The 18911-nt window shown below is 40.1% G+C and overlaps 1 protein-coding gene and 1 long non-coding RNA gene across 3 annotated transcripts in view; one reads left to right on the plus strand and one right to left on the minus strand.

Moving 5' to 3' along the window:
• Positions 1–7251, plus strand: part of REEP5 (receptor accessory protein 5) — a 22065-nt gene extending 14814 nt beyond the window's left edge. The window contains exons 3-5 of one of the 2 annotated variants that reach the window (XM_066988312.1): positions 84–222; positions 5614–5851; positions 6905–7251. In XM_066988312.1, coding sequence (XP_066844413.1) covers positions 84–222; positions 5614–5805 — 331 coding nt within the window. In that variant the 3' untranslated portion in view covers positions 5806–5851; positions 6905–7251. The remainder of the gene's footprint in view (positions 1–83; positions 223–5613; positions 5852–6904) is intronic. The other variant, XM_048049933.2, reaches the window with a different exon arrangement.
• Positions 1–14058, minus strand: part of LOC136789034 (uncharacterized) — a 15360-nt gene extending 1302 nt beyond the window's left edge. The window contains exon 1 of the long non-coding RNA XR_010827753.1: positions 13748–14058. This is a non-coding gene — a long non-coding RNA (uncharacterized lncRNA). The remainder of the gene's footprint in view (positions 1–13747) is intronic.
• Between the last annotated feature and the right edge of the window lie 4853 nt (positions 14059–18911).

The raw sequence follows: 18911 nt of genomic DNA on the forward strand, positions 1-18911 counted from the left end.
AACCTGAGATGTAAAAACTTCACCATTATAGATGACTCTAGTGCTATTGATCTACTTACCTTGCTTTTTTTTTTTCCTTACAGGATCAAGGCCATTGAAAGTCCCAACAAAGATGATGACACACAGTGGCTGACTTACTGGGTTGTGTATGGTGTTTTCAGCATAGCAGAATTCTTCTCCGATATCTTCCTGTCCTGGTTCCCCTTCTACTACATGCTAAAGGTATTTTAGTTTACTCACCCCCTTTTCTTAAAATGAGACCTTTGATATAACTGCTTTAATGTCTTCAAGAATGAATAGATGTCAACAGACTCCTCTGGAGTCGTGCGTGGGTCACACCTTATTTTTAGACGCTGGTTACACTAATTTTGCTCTATGAAAGTGATCTGTTTACAGCTGATGTTTTTGTAAGGCAAGTGGGAAAGTTGTGGTGGGTAACAGGGAAAGATCTGCTATTTTTTAGGAAAGAAGAGACTATGGAGATAACCAGTGGGAAGACAGGTGGCCTGCGGTGCAAATTTGGGCAAGATGAGAGCACTTGGTAAAATCTAGAGTGGCTTCATTTCTGCTTCAAGTGCTTTAGTAGAAGTGGAGAGTTAAATTGCAAAGGCATCAAAAGGAAGTATTAACTTCTGTGCTATTGGGAGCGAAGAAGGAAATTACAACATGAGAAATAGTTTCAATCATACAATCTTCATTTTTCGTAAAATATAGTTTCCTGAAAGGAAGTGGAAAGTATCAGAAGAGCTTGTTGCTGACGTGTATTTAGTAGTGGGGTTTGACTACAGACAATGATTTGTTTGATGTGTTCCAATCTTCATTTGTCAAATACGGTATGACAGTATTGTCAGTCAACTTCCAAACATTAAATTATTCTGTGAGGTAGTCAATTAACATGTATGCTTTTGGGTAGAAGCTTGTTGGACAGTTATTTCTTTAGCTTACAGAACTGTAGCTAGAGAACTTCTGTGTTCTCTTGCTGTTCTCTTGCTTCTTTTTCCTACCTTTGTAAGCCTGGCTTAGCCTTTGCAAAGTACTTGAAAGGATTTGATTGTCAGCTGTTGTGGTAGGGGCATTTACAGTTTTAACGGTAAGGTCTGATGTTGCCAAATAGTTTTTTCCAGGAAACACTGCATTTTAAAGACAAAATGAACTTAGACGATTCAATTACATTCTTTACTTTTACAGTTACATTCATTACTTCTGCATTCTTCCTTTTGAATATTCAGCTGACACCAATCATACAGTCATTTAGACATTTAATTCCCCAGCTCCCTAAAACACCCTCACACATTTGAACTGCTGCTTCAAACCTAAAAAAAAAAAATCAGGCCTGTCTCACAGAGTTAATTCTCTCTTCCCCCCTTTTTTACCCCTTAGTCAAAAATGAAAAGTTCTTTTACTATTTTAAGGCTAATGTGTTTGCTTTTTAAGTTTTAAAGAGTAAGCTAATTTTGAAGTTTACTATGGTCTACACATAAATGAAAGATTTACCATTTTAATATATTAAGATCAAGCCAAATAGCAATGAAAATGCAAGTTCAGCTGACCTGAAAATAGGATCCAAAAGGATTGCTTATGGCACTGGAAGAATCTGTTCTTACACAGTTATTTCACATCTCCAACTTCACCTTACAGATGAGCAGTGTTACAGCTTTACCTATTGTCTCCAGTTCTGAATTCATACGGAATGTTTTCAGAGCTTCTTTTCTAACTTCTTGGTGGTAAAAACATGGCAATGATTTCTCCATGCCAGCATAGCACTCTTTCTAAAGAGCATTCAATTGCAATTCAGGCTGACCTAGCAAATAAGAAACAAACAGATGGCTGTGATACTCCTGTATCAGAAATACCACATTTACATGTAGCAGTGGCAAAAAACATAAGATACTTATCTCAGTTCAGCAAAAGCAAGCAGAACTGAAGGAAGCAATTACAATAAATGTGCAACTTTCAATGATAACTGCTAAAGGCACATGCAAGTCAAGTATTTACTGTCAGCAGTGGGTAGGAGAGATATACTTTTGTGATACGAAGGCAGACGGAAGGTGTTGGCCAAGAATCAGAAAGCACTGCTAACTGGGTGGGAGGATGGAAAATATTCAATGTGGGGAAAAGGAGGAAGCTGGCAGCTTCTAATTTTCAGTCTACTGCAACTAAAACCTCTTGTAGTGCTGTTCGTGATGTCTTTATGTCTCTTATGATCTTATGAAACAGAAGCCCAGATAAGTCATACATACAAATTTAAAATTTGCTTTTGTTTTATAAATAAGCTAAATTTGCATATTTATATTCTTTTGATAGAGCTTGTAGTGTCCAGTCTGAACAGAGTTTTAGCTACTTATTATTCCTGTATGCCTCAACATGCAGGGCTGAGACTCTGATCATAGTTGCTCACATACTTTCCTAAGTCCAGGGCCTAGCCTCTGTGACCCCGACATTTCAAGCATACTAGGAGTTTTCATATGTGGGTGAAAGGCATATTCAAGAATTCTTTTGATATGTGTTACCACACTTTCATACACTTTGGTTCGCTAGCAGAAAACTTTTGAGTTCTTTTGGGTTTTGTGGTTGTTCTGCCTTTTTTTTTTGTAATGCCTATTTTTTATTAATCAACTTCTTTATCTAAAACACAGGACACATTTGCAACTCATAATTTCATGTGTATGAGACCTGTTTATTTTCTGATACTTCTGTTAATTATTTAAAGATCTTTTTGTTGTTGTTCTGATATTAAAATACTATGGCCATTGAAAGTAGTAGAGGTTGTCCTAAAAGTATTACTGGGAGCAAGGAGATTCCAGACTTTACTAGCAATTCCCTGATGAAATAATAAAATCCTCTTTCTGAACAGAATTCCAGTCAGACACATGACATTGGCTGTATTATGAAAACTGCTTCTACAAAGCATTAAGTCAAATGAAGTAGGAGGAGTTTTCACTGTGAGTGTAGTAATGTGCCAAATGTGGCAGTCTGACTATGCTTCAGGACAGAGATCTCTCCTTTGCACTCTGTGCAATTATGAATTTCATTCCCTCCTATGGCTGGACTGGAGAGTCACAAAGAATACAGTGATTTTTTTTTCCAGTTAATGCTTTAATCACTCTATGCTTTGTATACCTTTTTTTACAAACCACTTTACGTTAATAGTTTTTGTTACTTCAGCCTCACAAGAGACAAGGGAAAAATAAACTAAGTTAGCAGTCTGACATTCTCAAGCTTTGAAAAGACTGAGATTTCCAGATCTGGTATGTGTCCTCTTGGAAAGGTATATAACCATTTTTCAATACATTTCAATAGTCATTGGTGTTTGAGAATAAATCTATAACTGTAAAATATTTATTTTTTTTTCTTCACTAGACTGGGGCAAAGCTGTAAAAATCGATATGACTAATTTTATTCCTAGGCAAGAAAACGGAAATTTCAGTTTCTTTTGTTTCAAAGGAAGTTGGACTTAGAGGTGAGGGATTTCCTAAAACAAAGGAGAACTATGTAACATCTGTGTCAACTGAGACAAGTAAAATAGCTGTTATTAATTGGCCAGTTATTCTTTAAAGGAAATGGAATAACTCTCAGCTTTTAGTGAAAGATGCAATATAAGATGCTATTATTTATTCTTTATGTTATATTAAATTCCAAATAATAGGAGCTTTTGAAAATAGGTATTGCAGCACTTCCTGCCTTTATTATCTAGTTCAAAGATAAAAGCTTAGAGCTTGCCTAAAAGGATGGTAAACTGCCTTTGGCAAAAGTTTCTGTGCATTGCAGTTATTATCCCCTGGAATCAGGGTTCCTTTTTGAAAAGAAATTCTCTTCCACACCAAATATATCATCAGTAGCTTTCTACAGGGCCGGGAGAAGGAAAATGTGCCTTCAAGGAAAAAGGAGTTGCAGTCTCTCCAGAAACAATAGGTTAAAGATGTTTATTTCAACTGATGTGTTTTTTTGTGGTGTATATTGCATTAAAGACAGAGCCAAAAGAGCTGGAGAGCAGAACCTACCAAAAGTCAATCCCAACATCCATTATCCAAGAAGGACAGAGGGAAGACACTGAAATATTTGGAAGGCTAGTCTGAAGAGCACTATGTAGTTTTCATGATTCAAATAGGGTTCTATTTTTTTCTTTTTGTTAAATCAGAATCTTTCTTTTAAAATAACCCGTCATGACTTCAATGACTGTGTAGTGGCCAAATTGTTATTTACAAGATTGTGATACCAAAACAAATATCTGGGTGTGGTTTCGTCTTTGCATTTTTCCAGTGGGAAATCAAAAGCGTAAGTGGAAGGAGAGGAGACAAAAATGCCTAGGTAGGCACAGTGGTACTCTGAAAGGATGCTGTAATTGAACTGATTTATAGGAAATGCTTTTGTGCTATGCAGCGTACTGGAAACCTCATGAATAAATAAGAAATTGCTTGTATTTTTCAAATGACTTTCAGAAGCCATAGTGCATGCATTGAAACTTAGGTGCACTACTTCTTTGACTGCTGGAGATACTGCTGTGAAAACCAGAAAACTTTTGAGATATAAAATACTTAAATAAGTCCTATTTGCCAACATTATTGAAAAGCGGCATTATCATTTTCATTTAAATGCCCATTTTGGCCAAGGCTGGGGTGGTTTTGTTTTGTCTTTCAAGAAAAGGTGGTTTTCTGTGAAGAGATGTTCTGTTTGTATTTTTTTCGAGAGGCTTTTGACACCGAATAATATTACTCTCCTTGTGTCTGGAAAGAATTGTTCTATTGCTGAGAAAATTTGCTTTTTTTGTTGCAGTTTTATTGCTGAAATATCATTTTATAGATACTTTCAGTGCTCAAGCAAATATAGTTGTGGCACTTCTTGTCCTTTAAATGTTTTCATCTTGTTTTGCATAGCCATCTTTCTAATGAATATGACAGTGGAACTGAGGCCAAATAAAGGTGCTTCAGTGGTGAAGACAGGTATTTGTAACATACGTAACAGCTGTCTTTACAGTCCCCCTTTTAAGATGCAGAAATATTACTCCACACACTGGGGTGGTGATTTCTTTTTTCCAGAGAGCAGATTGTGGTATAAAAGCTATACCTAAACTGTGCTATCCTAAAGCATTACCCTATCTGTGTGCGATGTGTAGCTTGTCCATGTCTTCTCATTGTGTCACTGCAATGCACACAGACCCATTTTTTCCCCCGCTGCATGGCCAAGGTGAGGAAGCAGAGTGGATAGGGATGTGTTTCAGCTGGATCGGAGGGACTGAGGGACTAGACCTTCAGTCATGCCTGTGCCGTATAGTTCAGAAGTAGCCAGAGACTGTTTTGTCTAGTCAGCTTTTGTAATACTACCTTAGAAAAAAGAAAAAATACATGCAGTCTTCGTACACTTTTTACCAGATGAGCTTTACTGCTACAGCCTGCTGCCTTTATCCTATCAGTATGCAAGAAGGTATTCCAATATCAAGATTTACGGCACAAAACTGTAACGATACACATACTTATTTGACTGTGACCATACGAAACGAAGGCGATGATGTAACATTTTAAATACACTTCAGTCTGTGGCAAAGTTAGGAAGACGCACTGCTCCTTGTCTGCTGTTCATCTCTTCCATTTACACAGATGTTCTTGTTCCCTGTAGTGTGGCTTTCTGTTGTGGTGCATGGCTCCCAGTCCATCTAACGGAGCAGAGTTTCTCTACCATCGAATCATCCGGCCTTTCTTCCTGAAGCATGAAGCTCAGCTGGACAATGTTGTTAAAGATTTGAAAGACAAGGCTGCAGAGACTGCAGATACCATCGCTAAAGAAGGTGAGGAAAAGACCATTCAATGATCACACCGAGTAGGAAGAATTTACCTTTGCAGCTCTAGTATTAAAGGTAATATTAATCAGTTTGGGGGGGGGGGGGGCGGGGGAATTGCAGCTCTAATATTAAAGGTAATATTAATCAGTTTGGGGGGAGAAAAAACAAGATTATTATGTAAATTTTAATGGAGAAGTTAGATTGGATGAAGCTGTCAAGAAAAGAAGACTACAGTGAATTTTACTTTTTGGGAGTACAGTTATGGTAGAATAAGCACAAACTGTATGAATGCAAGAAACAGCTTGCATTTTTTTTTCCAAATGTGGAAGTTTGTGTGTCTTCTCAACATACATATCCTATCAAAATTCTCTCTAGAGACAGGTGTGAACATCCTCACAAGGTATTTTCCATAAATATAGTTATTGTTTCAGTGTATATATATATATATTTTTTTGTATATCCTAAAATACCATCATCCCCAGTACCTGGCAGTACAGAAGAATTGACAGTTGTCTAGTAAAGCAAATCCTTCAACTCAAGCAAACAGCAGCGTTTGAAGTGGAGGTTTCCTGTCTATAAGACTTTGTAATTTTAATTCCTTTGGAAATCAAAGGATTCTGAGACAACTGTTGAAGAAATTTCTTAGATCCATATTTGATTGAATAACATCCTAATTCTATCACAGCCGGGAGTTGCTTAATGTTTGCTTTCGTTGCCTTCCATTCAAAACTGGGCCTGTATACTCCAAAATGTCTGGTGGTAATTTCGTGAACGAGAAAAGGAAATTTATTAATTAGCTGAAGTAAAACTTTACTTAAATTTCATTTGAAAGGAAAAATGTTTATAAGATACCTCAAATCACCTTAAATCTATTTTTCCCCAAATAATATATGAAGTCTGATTTCTTTTTACCAACTTAAGAAGTGTTCTTATGAGTATTTAAACGATCTGCCTTTCTCAACTACTCTTGGAAGTTTTGTGGCATGACCCTTTCTGAATCATTATTCTTGAACAGGTATCTTAAATAATGTTCTTCATGTTTCCTTATTCTGTCACTTATTACTTACAGCAAATAAGCTGCTTAAGTCTGTAAGACACTGCTAAGTTTTAACTTTTATTTTTCTACAGCCAAGAAAGCAACAGTGAACTTACTGGGTGAAGAGAAGAAGAGCACTTAAACTTTACCTGGATAAAGCTTCCCTACCACCTCCTTTATGAAGCTTGATGTTACTGGGAACTGTGGTATAATTTTAATAATGTTGCCTTGGAAACATTTTGATATATTAAAGGAATGTGTTTTAAGTTTGCTTACTACTTTGCTGTTGTCTGTATAGAGATTGAGCATTTTTATTTAAAAGCAATGCAGTGGGCAGCATCTGAAGCTTAATGAAAACATTTTATTCATCTTCATGCAGAAAAAATCTTTCAGTAATCACCTTCTGCAGTAACATAAATAAAAAGTATATATCCCAGAGGCTCTTGCACTTTAGTTGTCTCTTTGTACATGTAATTACTCTTAATGCTGACTTTGGTGTGCCTGGTAATATGACGTTAGTGTATAAGGACAATATTAGTCTGAACAGATTTTCTTGAATATACAGGGGATTATTTGAGAGAGATGGAAGGGCAGATGTATTCCTCACTAGTGAAGTATTGAATGATGAAATCACCTGTTCTAGAGGCACCCGATGATAGAGATTATTCACTGTTGCACGTTTTGTTGTGTTTGGTACAATGTGCATATTCTTAAATGGATAGACGCTAAATATGGGAGAGTAACTTAATGCGAATGATGAGACCTATATTAGTGTGAGGTAATTTGACAGAAATGATGCATTAAAGTTGCACCAAATGAGCACAAGATGACTACAGTACAACTCCCTTGCCTTCTCTTTCTAAATAAAGTTGTCATCTAAAATTGTAAATAGAGTGCCTTCTTAAGTTCACACTCAAAAGCACAAACCACCTTTTCATTAGGAACGATAACATTACAAACACTTCTTCCTAAAGTCCTGATGAAGTATTATTTACTGTCTTAGGTATCCGTCCACAGAACTACATCATTAATGGGGTGGACAGCCACTGCCACAAGCTTTTCTGCACATAAACATCTGCAATCCGTTCTGACTGTCCAAGAACAGCTTTGCATGAGCACTGAAAATTCCTGAATTTGGAGGGATGCTATTATTTAGATTACTTGATATATTTCTGACCAATCTGTAAGAATGCAACCAAAACAAAGAGAATAAGTGCTTTTTCATAGTTGATGGAAAATATTTTTTGTAGATCTGAAGCTGCATTTACTTTCACACTACAGTATTTTCAACAAATTCAGCATGAATTACTGAAATCTCTGTTCTCATCTCCATGCTGACATGTCTTCAAAGCCCACAGTAGTGCCTCTGACAGTTTTAAATTCACAAAACACACAGAAGATAGAAAGTAAGCTTGAACTTTTAATGTGATTGATAAGAAGTGATTTCTGGTCCACAACTTAAATTCTAGAGTAAAACAAACTTTTGAAGATTTGGGGCTTTCTGTAACAAGTTGGTATAGAAACATGCACTCTAAATTCTCAGGCACAAGCATTGTAAAAGAATGAAGCACACAGTTACTCAACAGATAAAGTTTACGTTTGAGAAATGCCTATTATAAAATGAGGTAAAATAGTGTCTTAAAAGTATGCATTTTAAACTTCAAGCTACAAAACAGACCTTAGAGCTGTCAAATAACAACATGAATAGGGAAGTATGAGGTACTATGCATTATTTTCTGTAGGACAGGATAGAACTTGTTATTTTAAGAAAAAAACTAAAGTGTCACACACTGTCATTCAATGGCAACATTTTATTATGAGGGGATATGCAGAAAATACAGGGTAAAGCAAACTTCTTGTCGTGACCAAGTAGGAAGTTTGAACTGACCCACACATTTAATGCTCTATTTTTTTATTTTCCTCTGTCTTTAACCTGCTGAACTTTTCTGTAAGCCATACTAAATACTAATGCTGCGTTTTAAATACTGTCAACTGTGTGCATACCAGTCACATTGCCAATGCAATTTAGTGTCACTTCTTGAAATAATCTTACGGATACCTAAAAATTTGATTTAGGTACAAACTACTACATAAATTACTTCCCTAAAAGCTGTTGATAATTCTTAGACTTTCCAAGACTAACCAGAGCTGTACTAGATTGACAGTTCTCAAACTAGTCAACATTTCTTCCACTGTTACCAGTTGAGATAAAATGCTTTTTAAGTTTTAAAATGGTCCTTACATCTCTTAGCACTTAGTGGTAGGCTTTAAATCAACTTCTGTTATGTACAATTCAGTATTTCCTGATCCAGCAGCTAAGCTCAGTGCTCTGTCGGATTCCTGCTTGAAGTAGACCTACTGTCTGATGGAAAGTTGTTAACAGAACTTGATCTTGTTTACCTTGCTTCAAGTGGAAAGGACCATTTAGAACATTCATGGACTTCTAGAGAGACTTAATTCTGAGAGCTAAACGTATTGTGTCCTCACAGAAACAATTAATTTCTAAAAGATTGAGGAACTTCTGTGAAGACTTCAGTTAAAGGTAAACAGTGTTTCTGTAGCAAGTTGTCCTTTTCTGCAAATAACTCCACTGGGCTGGCCCTGTACACTGTGCTCTTCTCAGTCTTCTTCATAACATATATACGCAAATGTTACTATACGCATCTACTCAATGTCTGTGCTGAACCTGTAATGTGCTAAATAAAAACAAATAAAAGGAGATTCTTACAGGACTGGCAGGATGCTTCCATGTTTCTTAAGAACTCTACATGTTAACACAGAGAAAGCCATTTATTTAAATTAAGAATGCAGATCTTTACAGGATATTGACTTTTTAAGCAAACTTCATTACTGCAGAACAAATAGAAGCCTCCCTAAAAGCCTGAAGGAAGTACTTCTGCCTTTTGACTAGCTTTCAAGGGTACAACCAAGCTGTTTTACAGCCTCAGACCTAAACAGAACAGTTTGTAATACAGGGCTGCTCTCAACAGTGAGCACCGCAGGAGACTGACCACACCGTGTGTCTTTCCAGACTCCGTAGCCTCGTCTGCCTAAGGAATCGTGAAGGTTTACGTTCAGGAGGAAAGCGTACTTTAGAAATGTAGGGGGGGAAATGGTAAACTATAGGGATTTCAGACTGCTGTTTCCTTGCCTGTTGATCTTCTACTGTTCCATCAGTGAAACAACAGAATAACATAGAAACTGGGATATAGAATATATCCTAGAAACAAATAATTAAATAATACTGCAGAGTTAGGGGTGTGGGAATAAAAATGTTTTTGCAGAGTTACGTTGTTTAAAGGTAAGGAATGGGGTATTGAGATATGCTTGCAGTGATAAGAAAATTTAGCAGGCAACCTTGTAAAATGCAAACAACCAGACTCCTTAGAACAATTACGTGAAAATCACGGTGTCAAGTCAGATAAGTGAAGAAACATTACCACTTCAAACAGTAAAAAAAATCAAATTTGAAATTTAACAGGCTAGCAACTGAAGGCCATGTATTGTCTGTGAAGCATCAGATAGGTTGTGAACCTGGATTACCCAGTCAATGGGGAAACAGGGGAGGGTCCCGGTCATTGAGAAATAAAGTATATAAACCATACTGTGTGACAAGTAGGCATGCTCCTGCTTGTGGGACGCCCGCCATTGCAATCGCGAATAAATTACTACTTCACTGAGATCCTCGCCTGAGCCTAAATTATTGGCTACGGAGTGTTTCTCACAATTTGGGAGCTCGTCCGGGATACAGTCATCTACTGGGGAGCCGCAGCAGCAGGAAGGCATGCCCCGCTGATTTCAGCGGTCCTGTGCATCGACGGTGGCAGTTCTGCGGAGAGCTGACTGAGGGCCCGAGACTGATTAAAGAGGCAGGATTCATGAAGTAGTGGGGAAGGGAAGAAGGTAGGCACTCCGGGTTTGAGTATTGATCCGCTAACTCTGTGCACAGACCAAGGTAAGAAATATTAAGTATTGCCTTGGGGGTCGGGTGAGACTCTGTGTGACGTGTGATTGAGACGTACTTTTGTACGAAGCGAGTGTGGGGTCCTGATCCGCGGTTCCGTAGCTCCGCGAGGGGTGCGGCCGGAGACGGACGAAGTGTGAGATAAGGGAGAGAAAGGAAGAGTCTCGGGAAATTTGGTGTATGGTAAGCCCTTGCACAGGGAAGTGCCTGGCAGTACACCAGGGAAATTTGGGGTACAGTAGCCCCTGCACGGGGAAGTGCTTGGCAGTACACCAGGGAATCTGGTAAACTCATAGGTGTGCAGTACCCCTTGCACGGGGAAGTGCTTGGGAGTACACCCCCTTTTCCAGAATCGGAACGTTAGTGTGTGGTACCCTGCAGGAGGGAAATTTCTGTAGCAGCACACTGACAAGGGCTAGGAAAAATGGGAAATATGAGTTCCAGGGGACAGGGAGATATCCCTGGGGGAGTGCCGACCGAAAGTTCTTCCTGAAGAATTGTGATACATTAGTAGGGGGGTTGTTCATTGTCTTCAAGGATGTAAAGAATCTGATAAGGTTTTGCAATTCACAACATTGTGATAAGGGGATTAAGCGAGTAGATAATGAGGAAGGGAGGCTGGGAAAACATCCTTGTTAAAACGAAGGATTCTGTGAAGCAACCCACCCTGTTTGCCGCTTCACGACCCCCCGCCCCCCCCCTCCCTTGAACACGAGTACAACGCGTGAAAAACAACGACCCCCAATAACGGACCGCGCAGCTTCAGAAGGCTCAACAAGTCCTGACAAGCCGGAACTTGGATGCTATAAAACAGTGACGCTGGAAAGGGAAGTTGCGTGTCGTGGTGGAGTGGAGACTCCCCAGCCGCCCAGCGCTGTTTTGCTTGTGCCTGCTTACTTAATTAATAAATTATCTTCGATGGACCAGAAAATTGCGTGGTCTCGCTTATAACAGAATGATAAGAAATTGGAAAAAATAATCTCAAAATTAGAGGAGATGATAAAAAAAAAAAAGGTTAAATATTGTGTATCAGTCTGGACAAAAGAACCAATTAAGGAAGCAGCAGTATTTTGGCCAAAATACAGGTCTGATGAAAATTCAGGCTTTAAATTTATATGTAAACAATAAGATTCCTTTTTCAGAGAAGGAGCCAAGTTATGCTCCCTATAATCCTAATATTGCACCGGCGGCAGCAGCAGTCGCTACAGGAAGGGAGACAGGGACTGCAATTAACACTGTCCCTAGAGAAGGAGCATACTCTAGGCTCTGGCAAGAATTAGAACAAAGTAGAAGAGATACAGAGAATTTTGCCTTCCCTGATACTAACAGTACTAACTGTGTATCCTCTTAGGTGAAGTCCCCCCTCTCCTTACTGGCAGAGAGGTGTTAGGGGTTTTAAGAAGGAGATGAAGTCTTTAATTGAGGACCCCATCAGGTTAGCTGAACAATTAGACCAGTTCCTAGGACCTAACTTATACTCTTGGGGCGGAAATTGTCTATAAGTATGTTGTTTACAAGGAAAGAAATGGGAATGATCAGGAGGAGAGCTGCTATACAAAAATGGGAGAGAGCTTATCCTCCAGGACCAGGGGTAATACCGGCAGGGCAGAAATAACCACTTGCCGATCCTGGATGGAATAATAATAATGCGCAACGCAGAAATCATATGAGAGACTTGGGGTCAGAATGAGAAAGTACTCGTGGATGAGTCCCGAGGACCCAGTATCCCATGGGCTCTTGAAAGTTCATTTTGTGATTAAAGCCTGGCAAGATACACAGAAAATGCTCCAGAAGGTGGGGGGATGTAGTGAACAGTCACTGGGGGGGGCCCTCCTGCAGGAGGCCCTGGAGGTGTATGTCAGGAGGGGAGATGAGAAGGAAAAGCAGAGAGTGAAACTAATGGTATTGACAGTGTAGCAGCTAGTGAGGCAGAGGGTTGGAGAAAGAGGAAGAAAATTTTCAGGGGGAGTCAGGGCCAGGATGGAAAGGAGAGGAAGAGAGATGAAGGAATGGCAGGCAAGGAAAGCTCAGGGACAGGCTTTGAAGTGTGGCCAGGCTGGCCACTTCAGGTAGGAATACCCAGAATGGAAAAAGGAGGAGAGAAGGTAAATGGGAAAGTACAGGCTGGAGAAAGATAAAAAGAAGCGTTGGAAGGGTTATTGAAGGTGTTAAAGGTGTGGTATGTAGTGTTTGACAGAGCTGTTTGCAGTTGAATGAGCAGGGAAAGAGGATGTAGGCATTATCTAAGTAACAGTCTAGAAGTTTTGTTATATTTGCTGTGGTCTTTGGTCAGTTTCCCAAGTATGGGGGGGGGGGGGGGGGGGGGGAGGGGGTTGGGGCGGCAGCCTGCTCCACCAGGGGCTTCTCCACAGGCCGCAGGGGGCTTCGGCTCCGGTGCCTGGAGCGCCTCCATCCCCTCCTTCTGTGCTGACTTTGGTGTCTGCGGGGAGGTTTCTCGCTCCTCGCTCTCCCAGCTGTTGTTGAGCAGCAGGATTTTGTTCGTTTGTTTTCTTGGATGTGCTCTCACAGAGGCATGGACTGTGTTGCTCATGGCTTGGCTCTGGGCAGCGGTGGGCCCCCTTAGGGCCCGCTGAAATTGTCCCTTATTTGCCACAGGGCGGCTTCCGGATTCTCCTCGTGGGGGCTGCCACTGCAGCTCCACACACCCCCCCCTCCCCGGAACCTTGCCATCGAACCCAATACACTGGGGCAGCTAGGTCATTACTGGCCTGTAAAATATTAGGGATTAAATTAACTAATGAAACCCTAAAAAGTGATAGGTGTAATGGGTAAAGCCTTGTTTGTTCATTAAATGTTGCTGATGGGGGGTTTCAACAGTTGACTGCTTATACCCCCAATATCCTGTTGAAGGAAAAAAACAAGTATGGGAACTTCCTGTTAACAATTGCAGTAGAAACCAGCTCCAAATAAGGGCAAAATGGCATTCCCCCTCTCATGAGAACTCACATACCTCGGCAAAGTCATGACTCCAACGCAGAGGAAGACGACGATCTTCATCCCCACGACCACCAGAGGACTGACGAAGACCCCCTAGCAACAGGCTGTGCAGTCGTAGAAGACACCAGGATGTGCCACTAAACCCGGAACTACTAGGCTATAAATCGAGACTCTGGCGGGCTTAGGTGCGCGCCGTTGGCAGAGCAGGAGACTCCCCGGCCGCCCAGCGCTGTTTTACTTATCGCTGCTTGCTGAAATGCTCAAATAAATTGAAATTCGATCTACCTTACCCACGATGTGTTGGAAATGATTTCTACCAGAACTAATTTATAACAATAGGGGTAGAAGGGGCTGGGATAACAGTGCCACTTTGGGGGGATACCAAGCTGAGACTAGGGGATTAAATGATCTCTGGGCAATTATTGTATGTACCCAAGGCAGGGACTAACTTGTTGGGAAAGGATTTGGTGATGAAATTGAGCATTCAAATTGTAAATAGTTAGACTGGAATAACAGTGTTATTAATGGAGTGCTCTCAGGCCCTGAGAGCAAAGATATATTCACCTCTGACTGGAAGGACCCTGAAATGGGGGCGGAAGCAACAATTCAGACAGACGGTTTTACCTCAGGGGTTTACAGGGCCACCAATTTATTTGGGCAAGTTCTAGAACAGATTTTGGAGCAATTCCAACCTCCCAAAGAGGTATTACTGTTACAAATATGTGGATGATCTTTTATTGTCAGGACAGGAGAAAACAGTTGTGAAGGAAGCTAGTAACAAGCTATTCAACTTTCTGGGAAAGCAGGGCTTGGGAGTATTGAAAAATAAATTACAATATGTAGAAAGAGAAGTGAGGTATTTAAGGCATCTAATGTCTGAGGGAAAACAAAAAATAAATCCAGAGAGGATTCAGGGAATTGTTGAAAACTAGGAAAGAACTAAAAAGTTTTAAGAGAAAGATTTTTTTAAGGAATCAGGAACCACGAAGTCTGAGGGAAAATGGATACTCCCTAATGGGAGAGAAATGCTGAATAAAGCACCAATGAGGCAAATATTAATCGTTTTACATCAAGAGAGTCATTGGGAGGTGCAAGCAATGCGTGATGTTGTGCTAAGAAAGTATGTCTGTGTAGGAATATACACTTTAGTGAAGCAAATATGCAGAGGATGTACCATATGTCAAAGCGTAAATAAAAAGGTCATCCGTAACCCACCCAGAGGGGGACGGGAGCCTGGGCTTCGACCTTTCCAAAGTATACAGGTAGACTTTACTGAGTTACCTAAAGCAGGGAGACTTAAGTACTTGTTTGTCCTAATTGACCACGTGACTGGATGGGTGTAAGCTTTCCTCTCCATATCTGCCACTGCGAACATCATGGCTAAGGTATCACTGGAGCAAATAGTCCCTAGATATGGGATAGTTGAAAACATTGATTCAGATCAAGGAAGTCATTTCACTTCACAAGTACTGCAAGGGTTAATGCAGGCCTTAGAGATTGAGTGGGATTTTTCACACCCCCTGGCACCTCTCCTCTTCTGGGAAGGTGGAGCAAATGAACCAGACATTGAAGAAGCAATTAACTAAGTTAGTGTTAGAAACCCAACTTCCTTGGGTAAAATGCTTACTCCTACAGGTTCAAACAGCACCAAGAAAGTATATAGGAATTTCACCATATGAGATGCTGTTCGGATTGCCCTGTCTGGGCAGAAGGTATGAGATACCACAATTTGAAATAAGTGAGTTTTCTTAAGAACTGTATTCTGCTGTTGTCCTCTTCTTTGTCATCTCTCAGGACCCATGGGAAATTGGGTCCTGATTCGGACCTGGAAAGGATCAACTCCGGCCTGAATGGGAAGGACACTTCCATGTACTACTAACCACTGAAACATTTCATCATAAGCATTTCATCCAGGGCAGCTGTGTCTTGATCATTAACTTAGCCAACTGTTGTTTTATTGTTTGATTCATCCTTTCTACTTTCCCTGCGCTTTGTGGGTGCCACGGAGTGTGGTATTCCCACTGAATACCTAATGATTGACATGACAATTTTATTATTTTAGAAGTAAAGTGTGTGCCCTGATCAGAATCAATGTACTGGATTATCCCATATCTAGGTATTAAATGTTCTAATAAAATTTTGACCACAGTTTGTGCCGTAGCTCGTGCTATGGGATAAGCTTCTACCCATTGTGTTAAATGATCAACTATTACCAATAGATATTTTATCCTCCCCACCTTGGGCAATTCAGTGAAATCAACTTGTACTTTCTCGAAAGGTCTATAAGCTGTTTTTCTCAGTTGGTAATTCCAATCATTTTTCCCAATTTAAGTTTCAAGCATTGAAGAAAAAAAAAAAAAAACACGCCTTTTCCTGTTGGACAGTTGCTCCTATTACATTTACAGACTAATTAACAGAGAGAAAGAAGCTCCCGTAACCAACAAAAAATTCAAGTCTCTGTCTTCATTTTCTAGCTTTATTTCAACTATTGGACCTGCTAGGATAGATGCCTCAGGTCCCTGTCATTCCTGACTGTTGTAAGTTTGTCCTGCAGCCTAAGACAATTTTTTTTTTTCTGATATCAGGGGCTGATTGCCCTAGAAAGAGCTAGCCAATTGCCTCTGTTTGTTTTCTGAAGCCAGGTCCAATTTTTTTTGTCTGTTTTTATGTTTTTTTGTTTGTTTGTTTGTTTGTTTGTTTGTTTTCACTTCAAAGTTGGTCCAAAAATTCAAAAATTCCATACGGGTTTCTTTTGGACCTTGTTGGAACAGATTCTCAATTCCCAATTTAACCAGATTTTGGTATTTACATAATTTCCGGGGTGATTAGGGTCTCAGTGGGGGCGTCGGTCAGGGGAATGCAATCGTTGACAGTTGCCTGAGCGGTCCCATTGGCAATCTGAACTCACACATGAACTCAGGTTGTTTTAAGAGTTAGCTGCTTTTCTATTTCCATGACAACTCTCTCGGACCCATCATGGTCCCTCTGCCCCAGAGGGCTCACACCCGTGATTTTAAGATCTCAGCCTCGGGTTGAGGCGGAACTATTAGCATTCCTACATCCTCTTTCCCTGCTCATTCAACTTCAAACAGCTCTGTTAAATACTACATGCCACACAACCTTTAACACCTTCAACAACGCTTTTAACACTTCCTTTATCTTTCTCCAGCCTGTACTTTTCTAATGCCAACACCAAAGGCTCAGTCAGGGGCCAACTTAATTCCATACCTTTTCCCTCTAAGATGCTGAAACAACATACCAATATACAACATTTCATCCTATTTTCCTTCTCTCCTCAAAAACAACATTGATTGCAAGACACTGTTATAGTCGATTGATCCATAAAGTGGCCATTTAGCTTATATAGTGGCCACAATTAATTGCAGTACTTAGTGTAAGCCCTCTTGCTTTCTGTGCCCACATTTCTAACAATATCCTTCCAATGTGCTAATATGCACCCAAGGAGGCTTTCTTTTGGACGTCTTTGTTTTGGATATTACCCATTTCCTTGATTTCCCATTCCCTTTTATTTATTTATATTAGTTACTGTCCCTTGTTTCAATTTTCACGCAAACCTTTTTATTGCAGGTTTTTACTACCTTTTCCTAATCTTCCCAAATGTCCCAATTCTCTGGGATTAAACTCTTCTTTCCACATACAAACTTTACTATTTCAGATTGTTAATGAGCCTCGTTCCAATCATAAATCCACAGGACTTCTGAAAAACACCTGAAGCACTCAGCCTTCCGTCTTCTAGACAAACAATACCACCTTTTCCACAAAATTTACATTTCAACAAGACCGAATTTCAAGCCGAATGCTAACTTTTCTCATGCACTTTGTTAGTAAGCCTACACAAAACAAGGAATCACTCCTGTGTATCCGTCAAGATGGGGGTTTAAAAGGTATTGAGGCCTAAATAAATTCACTCTCCCCCTTCTTACCAAATTCCCAGGGCTCAGGCCCGAACCACCAAAGAAGTGACTCTCCATTCTACTGCCTTGATAATCAGTCAGCCCCCCCTCGCCCGATACTTGGGAAACTGACCAAACAACACCGCGAATATACCAAAACTTCAAAACTGTTACTTAGATAATGCTCGCACCTTCTTCCTTGTCACACTCAAAACATTTAAGAACAAAATAGGATTACAAGATGCACCACTGGAGCTGGGTTTGTTAGTGTTGGGGAGAATCGAATGGATGTTTTACTAATGTCTCTTAGGTGATGGGCCATACAGTATAATTAAGCATTGCCAAATGTACTTACATTATCAATTAATCTATGTACACTGGAAACTTAGGGAGTACACTGAACATTTAAAGGAATCGTTGAAGGGGAACCCTGGGAGGGAACAGGTACAACCTGACCTTGGATAAGGGCCTGGAAATGCTGAAATGAGTTGAAGCAGAACCAAGGAGCGGAGGGAGCATGCGTCGAGTGAGAAAGGTGAAAGAGTTCAGCGGAGAGGAAGACTCCTTACTTCATCTGGACGACCACCTGGACGACCACCAGAGTGCGCCACGCATGTGCAAAGGGGAGGGGAGCTAATTAGAATGGAATGCGAGGCTGATGTTGCAACCTGTAATGAATATGTATGCCTTACGTAATGTTGAATGTATAAATAATGGCTGGGAAGTAACGGGACTTGAAGCCAGATTTGGGCACCTGCCCCGGCTTCCAGCGCTGAATAAAGCACCTTCATATAATCACTTGGTGGTTATGTGGTTGCTACGCTAACAGGTTCTTAGGATATAGAGGTGGTAGGTTATCCAATGACTCCCATTTATCATCTTTTTCCGTTTTTTTTTTTCTTTTTTTTTTTTTCTTCTTCTTCTTCAAAATTCTCATCTGCTTTTAGTGTAAATATTGAGGCTGGAAAAGGACATGAAGTCCTGATCCATAATCCTGCATAATCACTTTCCTCCTGGCTAAAAAGTTCCTTCGAATGAACATGTATATTTAAGGCCTGGCAAATCCAGTCTTAAAAGGATTCAAAAAAAAAAAATTATGTATAGGCCACAGGCAAGTGGCCAAGTGAAAAACCATGAACCATTTGATAAAACAACAGATTGGTAAAATCTGTCAAGAAAGCAATATGTATTGGTAAAACTAAGCCCCTTTTGAGATATTCGATGGCAGGCCTTACCGAATGCCGTACAAAGGAGAAGCTCTAA

Source organism: Anser cygnoides, chromosome Z, assembly GCF_040182565.1.
Source record: "Anser cygnoides isolate HZ-2024a breed goose chromosome Z, Taihu_goose_T2T_genome, whole genome shotgun sequence".
Taxonomy (NCBI): Eukaryota; Metazoa; Chordata; class Aves; order Anseriformes; family Anatidae; genus Anser; species Anser cygnoides.